Here is a 16,647-nt window from a genome sequence, read left to right as displayed (position 1 = left end):
ATCATAAAGCACAGTTTGTACCTCCCGTGTCTGACATGGTTGGAACCTGACAAGTCCTGAACAAAAGAATACACTGGATGAGGGAGGGTTCAAGGCTTCTGCCCCCAGACAGCCCTTCACTCCCCCTGGCTGCTGCAACTCCATCTTCACACTCCTGAGACTCGGGACCCATCACCGGCTGCCACAGGGCTCCAGTCCCAGCCCCACAGCACTGGTGAGGGCGCTCCTGCTCCTCCCTGGCTGGCATGTGGGAGGCTGTGGCTCCTGGCTCCGCTATGCCATGGGGCAGGCAGGGGCTTCTGCTTGGGACACAGCCCAGCCCAGTACTCTCTCATCTGGAACATCTGTATATCCAAGGTGCAACCTATAGTGCAAGTTCAATATAAAATAGAAGATCTCAGATTTGGATATTTCTCATTAAACAGAAACCTGACTGACTGTCACATTTAAACTCTAAATATACTTTTTAGTTAAGAATGTCCTTAACATACTGTTGGTTCTAGTTATGCCTCTGCCACTAGAATTCATTCCCTCTTAATTGTCAATTAAAAGAGCTTCTCTCATCAGGCAAATTGGTGGGAAAGATTAAATCCAGAAGGACTTGCATAACGCAGCAGAGTGTAGGACCTAAGTAGCTGAAAGTGGCAAGTGACAGAATTTAAAAGGGGATCCTTAACATCCCATTCTGACTATGAAGAATAAAGAAAAGTAAACACAAAACCACATGAATTAAACTGACATCAGGACTCTCCAGGGCAAATGTTTTGTCCTAATTGCATTTCTCAGAAGATTGAAAGCACTCATTCTTTAACCTTTGCCTCATAGTGCATGCAAAGAGTGTGATTAGGGTACCATCATGCATATCTCAGTGTGCCTTAGTACCTAATTAGTGCTTTTTATAAAAGTTAGACTTAATAAGTACCAGTACTTTCCAGCACCATGTGAGATCATTGTTCTACAAATCCTGTCACTGAACTATGAATGTGCCCTGGGCTGTTAGTACTGAATTTATGGACAGGTTATTCAGGCCAAGACAGTAGTAAAATGTTATTTTGCTGATGTAGCTAGGAATTGTAAAATGTTGGCCACAAAAGGCTTCTGCCATTCATTTAAACTAGAAAAAAGAGCTTGAATAGTTACCTATTTTCTAGGTTAAACTCTCTGTGACATCAGTACTACTATTTATAGTAGGAACTTCACATAGACAAATCTCTTCATGCCTTGATTTGTTGGTAAGATGACTTCTTTTATCAGGGCTTTGTTCTCTCCATATTAGATAGGAGCAGAAGGAGGAAATATGGAAGCAGGAAATACAAGTCTATCAATGTAGGGTTTTAAAAACGAGCGTGGTTTTGAAGTGGAACCTAGGATGGCGTTGAAGGACAATGGAGTTCATATTTTTTGGGCGGAGGTTAAGGTTTCTTTTGGTGTACAGAAGAGCATGCAGCAGTATTCTGCCTGCGATAGTGTGAAGAGCAGGGAGAGAAAGGGGTTGCAAGTCATAGGAAGATGAAATGATGGCATAGATCAGAACTCTGGCAGGGTTGCGTTTGAAGCAGTGATACTTCTGACCATGCTGAATAACGGATGAAAAATGTAGACTTGCAGATTTGAGGGCCATGGAAGGAAAAGGAAAATTTCAGTGTCCATTGTGACCAAGTCTATGGATGATGAAATCTGAAAGGAATTCTCACTTTCTCTCCTAGGGAACATGTATGATAAATAGAAGACATTAAAATGTACTCTAATAATGCAACAGCCTTTATGCCATTAGAAGTTGAGCAGCAGCAGATTAAGTTAAACATGTAAGAATGCTCAAGACTACAACCAGACAAATGAGTTGAAATTTGGTTCCCTGAAGTTAGGTGCCTGAATCCCTGTTTAGGGATCCCTGTTCACCCTGTGTGAAATCCTGGCTTTGCTTAAGTCACTGGGAATTTTTCCATTCAATTTAGTGGGCCAGGATTTCCCACATACATTTAGGCACCAAGGGGCACATCCTCCACCCATATAAAATGTCACAGTTATGTCACAGTCAAGGGCTTTCCCGAAACAGTGCACACCTTCTAGATATGTTTAAACAACCCATGGGAGGAACAGACTGAGGTTAGCGTGACTTCAACTCCAAAAATCAGCTGTAGTAGCTCTGTAGTAGTTCTGGCCCAGGCAGGAACTTGGGCTGTGAAGCCTTGGGACAGAGCATGACCAAAGAAAATTGAAAGTGTGCAGCACCTCTGATAAACAACCCATTCATTTAGATTTCAAATATAGAGCTCTTCTTCAAGGAGTGTCACTGTAGATGCTCCTCTTAAGGTGTTACAGCACCCTGTGCTTATAGTTGAAAGTTTTTAATAGTAATGCCCAAGTGCAGCATGTACGTGTGGTACATGTTTCAAGCATCTGTGAGCTGTTACCCACGCACACCATCAACTGTCCCTCAGCTTTTTCCCGGCTGCCCTTGGCAGGGGTCAGAACTCCAGCAGCCCTCTTTTCCCCTACAAAATAGTTAGTTTAGTCAAGTCAGTTTCTTCAGACATTTTTTTCCTTTTTTCCACTGAAGTTCTTTCTTCAGCCAATGCCAATTGGCACCTCGCTGTTTCTCCCTACTCTTCACTGGACTTTTACAAAAAATTTAAAAACCCCCTTTTCTCCACAGTACTAAAAAAACTAGAAGGCAGAATGCCAGACTTGCCAGGATTTAAAAGGTGCACAACCTCTAGGCTCTCCATTCCAGCATCAGATGGACACTTGAAATTGTTCCATTGTTTGGGTAAGGTGCATGTTCTGCAAAAGTACCTACATTGCTAAGTGCCTACAAAGCTCTCTGCCACATTACTTAAGGTGAGAGACTTAAAATTCAAGGTCATTCTCATGGAGAAATCACTTGAAGCTAGTCTCAGACCTGAAACCAAGGTTTCCCCAGCAGAAGTGTTCACCACAGGACATCATAGCAAGGGAGGTCCACAATCAAGCAGCCAACTAAACGTAAGCTGCAATCTGCACCCCAGAGAGAATGGCCCAAAAAGAAGCCTTCTCCTGCTGGAAACTCATCCCCAATACTATCGGCACTGGACCATGAGAAATAGGGACCATCAAAGAAATGATATCCCAAGGGGAGAAAGCAACTGCTAAGCCTTCCTCTGCCACAGATACGCAGCCAAGGAAATATGCCCCATCATCAGCACTGAAGGCACTGGAACCTCCAGCACTGATGCTCCCCACAACCAGCAAGATACCATGAACATCCACGTGCACACCATATTGACACCACCTCTACAATCCACGATATGTACCCAGGTACTGGCGTTTGTGGTACCACTGTTAACAATTCAGGCGAACCTGGCTTCCACCTAGGTACCAGGAACACCACTTTTCGGTACCAGTGCCACACCTAGCAGGTCAGTACTTAGCTTCGTCTCGATGCCTGCCAGCGCCAAGCCATGCTTCTCATCTGATGAGGAGAAAGAAGTGGAACCCACACCTTAGACACCCAGACATCCTTTGCCCAAATAACCACAACAACCATCACAGCAGTTGCTACCCTGTTCCTAGATGACCCCTATGCCTATGCTCACCATCTGGTCTTTCTAGACCCATGGGCACAATTTAGGGCACAAACCAAACCAGCACAGAAGCCACCAGGGCTTGGGCCTGCACAACCTCCCTCTCCCATCTACTTCCAATATGGGGAGCAAGAGAGGGAGGATGATCCTCAAGAATGGGATACTGGGCTACTATCAAGAATTTTCTTGTCCTCACCAGAGGAAATATTAATCCCCCCACACTTCTGATGATGATTTCAGATCCTTCCAGGACCTGTTCAAAGTGGTGGCAGATTCACTAGAGATGTCAATGGTGGAGCTGTCAGAGGCCCAGCACAAGCTCACCAATATACTCCAGGCCTCACCAGCCAACAGGGTGGCCTTGTTAATGTGTAGAGCTGTCTTGGACCCAGCCAGAATAATATGGGAGAAACCTGCCACCATACCCCCTATGTCAAAGAGAGCGGACAAGAAGTACTGTGTCCTAGTGAAAGGCTCAGAGTTCTTGTGCCCACCCCACGCCTAATTCATTGGTTGTGGACAGAGCACTTCATGGGGTAAACAGATCCAATTCAAGTCCACCCCCTATGACACGAAAAATATTAAATTTATTTGGGAGAAAGACATACTTTTCTGCCTCCCTGCAGTTCAGAACTGCCAGTTATTCCCCTTTTCTCTCCAAATTCACATCCAACTCATCTGAAGGTTTAACATCCTTTGACACCTACTCTTGCATTTGATGAAGTGGGTCTTTGCCCATGAAAGCTGATGCTCCAATAAATCTTTTAGTCTATAAGGTGCCACAAGACTTCTTTTTTTTTATTTTTGTGGATACAGACTTACACAGCTACCCCTCTCAATCTTGCAGAGGGTTCTCTCATTGCTCATACAGCACTTCAAGCCTCACTGGACTCTGCAGACATGGCAGTCAGATCTCTCTCCACTGTAGCCCTAATGCATTGGGCCTCCTGGCTACTTCTCTGAAGATTCCCAAAAGAGATCCAGAACCAAGTAGAGGTCCTACCATTTGAGGGTAAAAAGCTTTTTTTGGAGTCAAGAGATGCCTTTCTCCACATACTGAAAGACTTCCATGCCACTTCTGAAACCCTAGGCATGTGTAATATATTCCACAACCCAAGAAGAAGCAAAATAGATTGTAAAATGAAAAACATAAATCCTCTCTCTATCCCCAGGCTCAGAGGCCCTGCAACCAATGGAAAAGACAAAGGCAACCATGAAGATGCCAGTCCAAAGATATCATCATCATCATCATCATCATCACAGCCCTCAACATCCAGCAAGTCCTTCTGAAACTTTGGTTAAGGGTTTCACACCTCTTCAAACACCCTCTGCCTTTCAGTGCTTCAACCATCGCTTCATCCCATAGTACCAACATGGTGCACCATTACATAGGGGGAGCCTATACAGGAATGATGGGCTCCACCTAAATCAAGGTGGATCCAGACTGCTGGCATTAAACATTAAAAAGGTCATAGAGCAGTTTTTAAACTAAGAGGTGGGGGAAAGCCGATTGGTGCGGGGGAGCACCTGGATCGGATGGAGACTTCTCTTACACGAGGCTCCATAGACAGGAATTCCCTAGAAGTTAGTCAGATAGGGAACGTGGGAAATAATATATGGGCAAGATCAGATGTGAAACAATCGTGCATAAAAAAATCCAATGCGTCTGTGAAAGGCGGACATATAAATAGTGGTAGTTTTCTAACATGCTTTTACACTAATGCTAGGAGTCTGTCTAATAAGATGGGTGAACTGGAGTACCTCATATCAAAGGAGGAAGTTGACATAATAGGCATCTCAGAAACATGGTGGAATGAGGACAATCAGTGGGACACTATCATACCGGGATATAAATTATATCGGAAAGACAGAACAGGTCGTGCGGGTGGCGGAGTGGTACTATATGTGAAGGATAATATAGAATCAAATGAAGTAAAAATCCTAAAGGAATCAAAATGTTCCATAGAATCATTATGGATAACAATTCATTCCTCTAATATGAATATGGCATTAGGAATATATTACCGACCACCTAACCAGGACAGTGATAGTGATGCTGAAATGATGAGGGAGATTGGAGAGGCTATCAAAATAAAAAACACAGTAATAATAGGAGATTTCAATTATCCCCATATTGATTGGGTGCATGTCACCTCAGGACGGGATTCAGAGATTAAATTTCTTGATGCCTTAAATGACTGCTTCTTGGAGCAGCTAGTACAGGAACCCACAAGGGGAGAGTCGATTCTCGATCTAGTCTTGACTGGAACGCAGGATCTGGTCCAAGAGGTAACTGTTACTGGACCGCTTGGAAATAGTGACCACAATATAATAACTTTTAATATTCCTGTGTTGGGAAGAACACCGCAGCGGTCAAACACTCTGTCATTTAATTTCAAAAAGGGGAATTACACTAAAATGAGGAAGCTAGTTAAACAGAAACTAAAAGGTAGAGTAATTAAACTAAAATCCCTGGAAGCTGCATGGAAACTGTTTAAAGACACCATACTAGAGGCCCAACTTAAATGTATACCCCAAATAAAAAAACACAGTAAGAGACCTAACAAAGAACCACCATGGCTAAACAGCCATGTTAAAAAGGCAGTGAGAGAGAAAAGGGCAGCTTTTAAAAAGTGGAAGTCAAATCCTAGTGAGGAAAATAGAAAGGAACATAAACACTCCCAAATTAACTGTCATAATGTAGTAAGAAAAGCCAAAAAAGAGTTTGAGGAACAGCTAGCCAAAAATTCAAAAAACGATAGTAAAATGTTTTTTAAATACATTAGAAGCAGGAAGCCTGCTAAAAAAGCAGTGGGGCCCTTGGATGATAAAGATATAAAAGGAGCGATCAAGGAAGACAGTGCCATTGCGGAGCGATTAAATGATTTCTTTGCTTCAGTCTTCACGGCTGAAGATGTTACAGAGGTTCCTAAATCTGAGCCAGCCTTTTTAGGCAACAAATCTGAGGAACTCACTCAGATTGAAGTGACATTAGAGGAGGTTTTGGAATTAATTGATAAGCTGAATAGTAACAAGTCTCCAGGACCAGACGGCATTCACCCAAGGGTTCTGAAAGAACTCAAATGTGAAATTGCGGAGTTATTAACAGTGGTTTGTAACCTATCCTTTAAATCCACTTTGGTACCAAATGACTGGAAGACGGCCAATATAACACCAATATTTAAAAAAGGCTCTAGAGGAGATCCTGGCAATTATAGACCGATAAGTCTAACATCAGTACCAGGCAAATTAGTAGAAACACTAGTAAAGAGTAAAATTGCAAGGCACATAGAAGAGCACGAATTGTTGGGCAAAAGTCAGCATGGTTTCTGCAGAGGGAAGTCGTGTCTGTCTAATCTATTAGAATTCTTTGAAGGGGTTAATAAACATGCGGACAAGGGGCACCCAGTGGACATAATATACCTAGATTTCCAGAAAGCCTTTGATACGGTCCCACACCAAAGGCTTTTATGTAAATTAGGGGGTCATGGGATAGGAGGAAAGGTCCTTTCATGGATCGGGAATTGGTTAAAAGACAGAAAACAAAGGGTTGGAATAAATGGTAAATTTTCACAATGGAGGGGGGTAACTAGTGGTGTTCCCCAGGGCTCAGTCCTGGGGCCGATCCTGTTCAACTTGTTCATCAATGATCTAGAAAATGAGGTAAGCAGTGAGGTGGCAAAGTTTGCAGATGACACCAAGTTGTTCAGGACAGTCAAAAGCAAAAGGGATTGTGAAGAACTACAAAAAGATCTCAGCAAACTGAGTGATTGGGCAGCAAAATGGCAAATGAAATTTAATGTGGGTAAGTGTAAGGTAATGCATGTTGGAAAAAATAACCCAAATTACACGTACTACATGATGGGGTCAAATTTAGCTACGACAGATCAGGAAAGGGATCTTGGAGTTATAGTGGATAGTTCTCTGAAGACATCCACGCAGTGTGCAGCGGCAGTTAGTAAGGCAAATAGGATGTTAGGAATTATTAAAAAAGGGATCGATAATAAGACAAAAGATATCATACTTCCCCTATATAAAACTCTGGTACGCCCACATCTCGAGTATTGCGTGCAGATGTGGTCTCCTCACCTCAAAAAAGATATATTGGCATTAGAAAAGGTTCAGAAAAGGGCGACTAAGATGATTAGGGGCTTGGAACGAGTCCCATATGGGGAGAGGCTAGAGAGACTGGGACTTTTCAGTTTGGAAAAAAGGCGATTGAGGGGCGATATGATAGAGGTATATAAAATCATGAATGGTGTGGAGAAAGTGAATATAGAAAAATTATTTACCTTTTCCCATAATACAAGAACTAGGGGACACCAAATGAAATTGATGGGTAGTAGGTTCAAAACTAATAAAAGGAAATTTTTCTTCACACAGCGCACAGTCAACCTGTGGAACTCCTTGCCTGAGGAGGCTGTGAAGGCCAGGACTCTATTAGGGTTTAAAAAAGAGCTTGATAAATTTTTGCAGGTTAGGTCCATAAATGGCTATTAGCCAGGGATAAAGTATGGTGCCCTAGCCTTCATAACAAGGGCAGGAGATGGATGGCAGGAGATAAATCACTTGATCATTGTCTTCTGTTCTCCTTCTCTGGGGCACCTGGCATTGGCCACCGTCGGCAGATGGGATGCTGGGCTTGATGGACCTTTGGTCTGACCCAGTATGGCCATTCTTATGTTCTTATGTTCTTATCAGACAGATGGGTATTGGAAATAATAACCAGGGTTTCTTCTCTGCTCCCCCTACCAAGCCCTCTTCAAGGACCCTTCACGTCAAAGCCTCCTAGAAAAGGCAGTCCAACACCTACTCCATCTAGGGGCAATAGGTGTCCATGCAACACAGGTTTCTATTCCAGATACTACTTTCTCACCACGAAGAAAAGCAGAGGATGGAGATCTATACTGAATCTGAGCATATAAAGAAATACGTACACCACAAACACTTCAAGATGGTCACTCAGGCAACAATAGTCCTGTTATTAAGCAAAGGAGATGGGATGTTGTCCTTCGATCTACAGGATGCCAACTTTCATCTCTCAATACATCTGGCACATTGGCGATTCCTCCAGTTTTAAACATCAACACTTTCAATACTGAGACCTCCCATTCAGACTGACCACAGCCCCAAGTGTCTTTACAGTAGCCACCCACGTGTGCAAAATGGATATAAAAATCTTTCCCTGTCATTATAACTGCCTGATAGTAGCATCCTCAGCCCAGGAGGCAAAGCATGCAATTGGGCACACGTTACACACTCGGAGGTTCCTATGGTTCCAGGTCAACTTCCTCAAGTACCATCTCACTTCTGCACAAAAACTGGATGTCATAGGGACACACTTGGGTACCATCCAGGCCAGACTAGTACTTCCCCTGGAGAGGCATCACATCGCTAGCCTCAAATACCATCCAGCAGAGCCCTTGGGTCACAGCGAAACAATGCCTGCAAATTTTAGGCCACATGGCAACCACCACCTTCATGGTGAATTACCCCAGGCTCCATATGTGAGATCTCCAGGCATGGCTAAACACCATCTCATCTACAAACCACACAGATACACTACTCACAAAAAAATGAGTATGCTGCAGGGGGTCAAAGTATCCCTAAACTTGTGGACTCACCCTCACACTGTCTACCAGGGTATTCCCATTGCAGCACAAATGCCGACATTAGCAATCACAACAGATGCATCCCTACGGGGTAGGGAGCCCATGCAGGACAACATAAAATCCAAGGACGCTAGCTTCCAGAGGAGGCAACATTATACATCAACATTCTAGAACTGAGCAAGGTGTGGAGGGCATGTTAACACTTCCAACCGCTGATGAGCAACAAATATGACATCAAAATATTCATGGAGAATTCAAGTGTCATGCATTACTTAAATCACCAGGGCAGAGAACATGCATACCAATTATGTGCAGAAACTATCCATCTCTGGGACTTTTGCACAGGAAACAATGCACAGCAATGGCTACTTACCTCCCTGGCAAACAGAATGCAATTGCCCACAAGCTCTGCAGGAATTTACACCACAACCATGAATGGGAATTAGACTCACAGGTATTTCAAACTTGGGGATATCCAATTATACGATATGGACAACAACAAAATGCCCCAAACAGTGCACTCGACCGAGCAGATCTAGGCAAGAACTTTGATTCTTGACCTGTCCAGTATTTGAAGACTCTCTTAACAATTGCCCATATTAAAAATTCTACAAAAATATGCATAGTTTCAAAATAAGCCATGTCTCGAATATTTTTACAAGTGACAAATTTACCCAACTTTTTAAAAATAGTTTAGTTCCTTAGTCTTGTAAATTTGCAGAACTAAATTCACCTCTATACTCTGTCTCCTGTTATATATTCCAAAATCCCCTCACATCTGTAACATTTGACCATTGCATTTGTAGAATAGCTAAATAGTATTATGCAAACAAGTTTCAAGTGCTCTCAAAACTCTCAGGGAAAAAGACATTTTAACTGAACCTTTTGCTTTTAATATACTGCACAAAGGGGTTGTTTTTCCCCTTCCTCAAAAAATGAAATATATGTTTGTTTGTTCATTTCCCCCTTCCTCTCATCCCAAAATTGAGTGTGAAGGCTTTGCTCTATAAAATCCACAAAATTCTATTTGTTACACTTTTGGGTTGCCAAGCATAATCCAGTTGGCTAAAACAGAGTTGCATGACCTCAGTAATGCTGCTATAAAAATTCACACTGTAAGCATGACATTTTTGTGTCTTTTTGTTTTCAAGGAAATTCTTACTGCAGATAATTTCCAATCAGTCATCTCACTGTCCAGGACCAGAGTTGTGAGAATTAACTCTGCAGCAGAAAATGAAGTTTCTTTAGACAAATTAGAAATTACTGACACTTAGTGGCCTTGCCTTTTTTCAAAAAATGCAACTCAGAAAAATTAGGGGTTGTAATGTTTGAAGTTGGGGTACAATGTGATTGTAGATTCATCAGGGTTGTTGCTGCCATGGTACCGCATCTCCTTCAGTGTGCCTGTTGAAAGAGGTGTGCTATAGGAAAGTAGGTGCACCAGTTACCCCTTCCTGGCTGTCTGCGTTTAATAATAATATTATTGGTTTCCTAAGTGTGACTAATCTGTCCAGGTACACAACATATAGCACAGTCTAATTCAGTGTTATATCTGATTGAAAATCTATTTGTAGCATAACTTCTCTTTCCAGACATAAATGGTAATTTACTTAGGCTATGTCTGCACTAGAGTTTTGTTGAAAACTCATGGAGCACCTACCCACACAATGCATTTTGTAGACAGAAACTGTCAACAAAAAAGCCGTGTAGATGCTCCAAGAGGCACTTTTGTTGGCAGAGCGGATCAAAAGATCAGTTCGCTTTTATGTGTTGACATGATCTGGTGACAGAAGTTTTGCCAGAACATCTCTTCTGACAGTAATTTCCGTAGACAGGTGCTTCTAATGTAGACACAGCCTTAGTGTGACGTGAACTAGCTCACTTATGTCCTTTGCACAGACAGTGAGTTCCATGGGCCCACAGTGTCCAGGCTCCAGGAATATTCCTGTTCCGGGCCTGGCTCAGGACCACAGTTTAGGATCCAATCTCTCCCCTGGTTCCACTTCCTCCCCCTCCCTGAGTATCCCCAGCCCATCTGCTGCCCTAGGTAATTTAAAGCAGCCTGCGTGCCCCCACTGGCTTCGCAGTGAGGCCAGAGCAGTTTCTAGCTGATGACTCCACATATGCAGCCCTTGGGGTGAGGGGTTGTCTAAGTGCTGCTCCCATTGCAGAGTCCTGAGACCAGCACACAGAGACACCCTGCCCTCTCCCAGGCCACAGGGACGTGCCGGAATCTGCTTTAGCTCTGCGGTGCTGCTGGTGCTGGCAGTGGGAGACCTTGGCCTTTTTTCAGGCTTCTGTGGGGAGCAGGCAGGCTGGGGGGATGGATGGGGGTAGGGAGGCAGCAGATGGGACTGGGGGGGTGCATGGAGAAGGGAGGGAGTGGGGACTGTAGGTGGGCAGCCTTGTGCAGACACTCCTGCCCACCTCCCAGACTCACTGCCGCAGGTAAGTGCAGCATCCCCCACCACCCTCCCACCAAGCCTATACCCCCTATCCTGTATCCCTGGCCCAAAGCCCAAACCCACCGTCCTTTGCAGAAACCAACGCCTCATCCTTTCCTGTACCCCAACTCTCTCCCAGAGCCTGAAACTCATCCTGCAGCCCAATCCCCTGTATAAAAAGAAAAAAAAAAAAAAAAAAAAAAAAAACAAACAAACAAACACCAGAGCCTGCACCCAACCTAACCCCTAGACCCACAATCCCTCCCAGGGCCCAACTTCTCACCCCCCCTCCTACACGCAGACCCCTCCCAGAGCCTGCACCTCCATCTGACCCCAGGTCCCTGCCCCATCCCAGACCCTATATCGAGCACCAAGACTCCCTCCTAGAGCCAACATCCCTCCCCCACCCAAACTTCTCCTAGTACCTTAGACAGGTAGCAGGGAGCAATGTGATCTCTGGGCATTCTGGTTACCATGAAAATTTCTGCAGACCTATTGCCGCTGGTCCTCTGCCATTCCAGGAGGAGCCGTACCACCTCTTTTCTGACTGGACATGTCTAAGCATTAGGTAATCTGAACAATATTTGTATGTGCAGCGAAAAGGAGTTTCTCCTTGTCTTCCTAATGAAATGAGTTTGTGGATTAAACACCTGTTCTTTTAAATATATTATATTTGATACAGAGTTGTTTCAAAACTTGTAGCAGATATTCCTGCAATTAACTGATGAAAGACCTGTTGAGCTTTCCATTGTGACTGAGTTTGGGTTCTTGTCAAGTTTTGTTTTAAACTGGTAACTATTATGCAAAGCTTGTTCCCCCTTCTCCAAGAGCAAGTGGGAGTGCAGCAGTTAGCAAAGGCCAAGCATTACATAACAAGCTTGATAACATTCTCTGCATGTCCAGTAACCTAGCTCCCTATATGGGAAAACAGGCACCATAAGACATTTTATAAGCATGTATGTGTGGTATTATGTATCCTATATTTTATTTATTTATTTGTTTGGTGTCCCTAGGTGGACCAGGATTCCTTTTATGGTAGGTTTTGTAGAAACTCACTCTCAAAACAATTTACAATCTACGTTTAGGGGAGAGAGAGAGCAAGAGAGAGAGAGATTTACATTTAGTTTAAATGTAAGTATGTTTATTGCCCTAATTTAAGCTAGTGCCTCTTTCATTCTTTTTTCACCATTTTGTCATAGCTTGTGCTACTTAATTTCCATCTAATAAATCCCCTTGATCTTTTTCCTCCAGTTAAAAGTTAAACGTATTACAAATGTTTGTACTTCCAAAAGGGTTAATATCAAATACTTCCTATAATAAACACAATTCCTATTATAAGCCAGATCAGTGTACTAGATGAATTTTTTACCTGCACACATTCCTAAAAAGAATTAGCAACCTGTTAAAACCCAGAGATTTTTAAGATTAAAACAATTTTTTGTTCTCAGAGCTAGTAATTAAGTGCTAATTCCAGCTGGAAATGAACTGAAGCTGGAGTTTGGCCTGAGTTTTAGACACCCTTATTGGTTATGATCTGCGGAAACAAACAGGTATAGTTTTGAGTTAAGATTCTATTTTGTCAAAACTACTAGAACTTCAGCAGAGGAAGGGAAGGGGAATTTCATGTACAAGGTTTTGATTTTATTCCATTTGTTATTTTGGAACTGTGGTCTTGTGGACATGTTCATATTCTTCACACTGTAATTGTTGTGGTACAGATATGATCTGAAAAAGTGGGTTTGTCCCACAAAAGCTCACCTAATAACTTACTTTGTTAGTCTTTAAAGTGCTACTGGACTGCTTTTTTTGTTTTGATAGTATATAGACTAGCACGGCTCCCTCTCTGTTACTAATTATTTTATAGTTTCTTTCGCTGCAGCGTTCAGTTGTTCAGTATGTCCTAAAAATATGAAATGGGTAGAATTCTTACCTGAATATTCTTTCTCATTCTTCTCTCAGATCGTAAACCTTATAGAAGAAACTGGACACTTTCATATCACAAACACAACCTTTGACTTTGATCTTTGCTCACTGGATAAAACCACAGTCCGTAAACTACAGAGTTACCTGGAAACATCTGGAGCATCCTGAGGATACAGCATCTGGCTGCATCAAAAACTGTTTTTAATAAAACATTCTAAATGATGCAACCAACATGGAAAAAAATAAACCAACCCTCTGCAGCTTTATTTTTCTTTAAAGCCAGTCATCATCTCTTGATAAAGGAGAGGAATAGTGACAAGACTCAGAGGATCGCTCTTCTCACCAAGGAAATGCTCTGGAAGAGTTAGCCTGGATAGCCTTGAAAAAAACCCACAGAAAAACTTGTTCTTAATGAATGTGTATGGTATCATGCATCTCTCGGTGGTGGTCCAGTCCACAGGACGAATGCATGTTCAACACACTGCCTTACTACATAACTGATCTATTTATTATTGCATACGTATATTCTGAAGTCATTGAAGGAATGACACTACCAGATGTTACAAGTACTCGGGTTCCATGTACGCTCCTTTGATACAGCACCATCACAAGCCTAGTAACCTTTCGTGAGTTAAAATGCCACTTACTTTTGACTTTTTCTTAAAACACTATACTCTTGTTTCCACTTTTGCAGTTCCAGGAAACAAGGTACAAAGTGGGGGACCAAAAAGTGGCCCTAATGTTTGTCTCCATTCTGCCACAGTGGGTTGGACCACAGGTCCTTGGCTCGATCCATTTATTGATCTTGGACCATGATTAAAAAAAAAAATGCACCAAATAGGATCACATGACTTGCTGTCTAGCCTTAGTCAATAAACCAGTAGGACTTGTAACAAAAAAGTGTTACTGTATACTGTCCTGAATCCAGCATTGTTTGTCATCAACATTCTTGTGTCTGTTTTAATGTTATAATATTAGATATATATAAAGTGAAGGTGTTCTACAGGATCACCATAAAAGGCGGAATGCTGGTCCTGTTTTCTAAGGAAATGTTGTAGAAAATTCTTAATTTGGAGCTATTTATTACTGTGAGTTTCAATACTCTTCTGCTGCCAGTGTAACTCACCTTTACCATAAATACCGTTGACATAATATTTTTGTTTGTTCATACAATCCATGGTCTGCTTAGACTTTGGGGTTTTTTTTACATCTGATAAATTAAAATCCTTTCTTTGAAAAAATACATTCGTTGTTATACACTGACTTGTTGCAATGAATATCTATATTTATATAGATACATAGATGTTTATAAGTTCCAAATTTTAGTATCTGTTGAGTAATCTGTTTGTTTCCAGAAGGATTTCTTGTCTGTGAAAGCAAATGCTCTTCAATGTGCACTTCCTTAAAGTAAGATCTCTTTCTCATACATTTGTAAACCAGGGAATTTACAAATAGTTTGAAACCAATGCTTTGTGATTTCATGATAATGATCACGTTTTGATGGAAATCTAAACTCCTGATCTTGATGAAAAGGGAACACAATTAAGAAATACTTCTGGATTCAGAGGTTTGTTCAGCCTTAGGAAAACATGTTTGCAGAGAGGCTCATATATTTCCCAGGTATGCATACATGCCAGATGTAGTATATTCTGACACAGCTGAACAGCGGTAGTATCTAATGTTTTATTGTTTCATGTACATGGTTTTGTGCAGTACAGTGAAACTAAACTCCTGCTCTGATTTTCTTCATATTCAAATAGGAATGATTAATACTGTTTCTTTAAGTCCAAAGAAGGTCATATATTTTATGTTGAGTTTTTTCAGGTTTTTTTTTTTTGTTGTAATTTTATGATGTTTAACCATGCTCCAGTTGAAAATTATTCAGGCTTCCAAAAGAACAAGTGTACTTTTTTTCAGTAATGTTATGACTCCTATTGACGATTGGCATGAAACATACTTGAAGCATTATGTTGTTAAGTCCGTGTCTCAATGTGCAATTGTTAGGGAAAATGTCTTTAAATCATTTGATATTGGGAGGATGATGGTGGAAGGGTGGAGGAGGCATATGGCATGTTAACTTTAATTTTTGTCAACATTTTATATGGAAACGTTTTAAAATCGAAAAGCAATCTTTAGAAAAGTCGTTGAACTAACAGTGCGCGTTGACCTTACTATCTTTTCAGTTAAATATGATACATATGGAGTCTGATCCATTTAGACTTTTCTAACTAAATTTTGTGGTAAAAACTCTTAAACTCCAGGTGGGGAAGAGCTGAAGATTTCTATTAATATGAATTGAATACCCTGTTGTATTAATTAGCCAGTGAAATAAGTCACGCTACCCATAAAAACACTAGCCACACTCTATTATACATATGAATGCGGGTAGTAGGGTAGGGAAGTCAATATAAAAGGGAGACTATTGCAATAAAAACAACTTCACCACTGAATTTCATATAAATCCTTGATCATCCCTAAATATATCTTAGTGCTCTAATTTGATAAAATTGGGAGGGAAAGGGGAAATATGCAGACTGCAGCTGCGTTTTGTCTGTGTTAACTGTACTGTGAGTTTTCCACAAAATTCTGATAGAATAAGAGTCACTAAGTGTTGCTCTCCTTTACAATACAAAAAAGTTTTGCATTAGCTATTTTCATCCAATTTTGTATGGAGAAACAAAATAAATCTTTTTTTCAATTCATTTCCAATAGTCATTTTCTCTTAAAAGAAAAATCATAAGAACCTTAGCTAAGTCAATCACATTTATGAGCATTAATCTTTTAGACCAATTAAAATGTTTGTTTTTACATATGCTCTAACAATAGCTACAGTAGCTTTTATTCCCTTGCAGTTAAAGGGCTGAGCATTTCCTTTAGTGCCTAGCTATTGAAAACAAATTTAACAAAATAAATTTGGATAATGGATTAAGTTGACCAGACAAAGTTAGCAGCAAGCAATTTAATTGCTCTACGAATGCAACTGTCAAATATCACAAATATGAGGGGATTTTGGAACATACATCATGAGCCAAAAGAGTATATAGGTGAATTTTAACTCCTCAATTTACAAGACTACTGAACTAAACAAACTGTTTTTAAAAACTT

At 41.4% G+C, this 16,647-nt stretch overlaps 1 protein-coding gene across 1 annotated transcript in view; it reads left to right on the top strand.

Moving 5' to 3' along the window:
- The window catches only part of MLLT3 (MLLT3 super elongation complex subunit), a 210,343-nt gene extending 194,059 nt beyond the window's left edge, over positions 1-16,284 (top strand). Inside the window, exon 12 of the mRNA XM_074994105.1 lies at positions 13,579-16,284. Within this exon, the coding sequence (XP_074850206.1) occupies positions 13,579-13,710 (132 nt within the window). The 3' untranslated portion in view covers positions 13,711-16,284. The remainder of the gene's footprint in view (positions 1-13,578) is intronic.
- The last annotated feature ends 363 nt before the right edge of the window (positions 16,285-16,647 follow it).

This window comes from Carettochelys insculpta, chromosome 5, assembly GCF_033958435.1.
Source record: "Carettochelys insculpta isolate YL-2023 chromosome 5, ASM3395843v1, whole genome shotgun sequence".
NCBI classification, from domain to species: Eukaryota; Metazoa; Chordata; order Testudines; family Carettochelyidae; genus Carettochelys; species Carettochelys insculpta.
The sequence above is the reverse complement of the archived record's forward strand: the minus strand, read 5'-3'. Positions and strand labels throughout refer to the sequence as shown.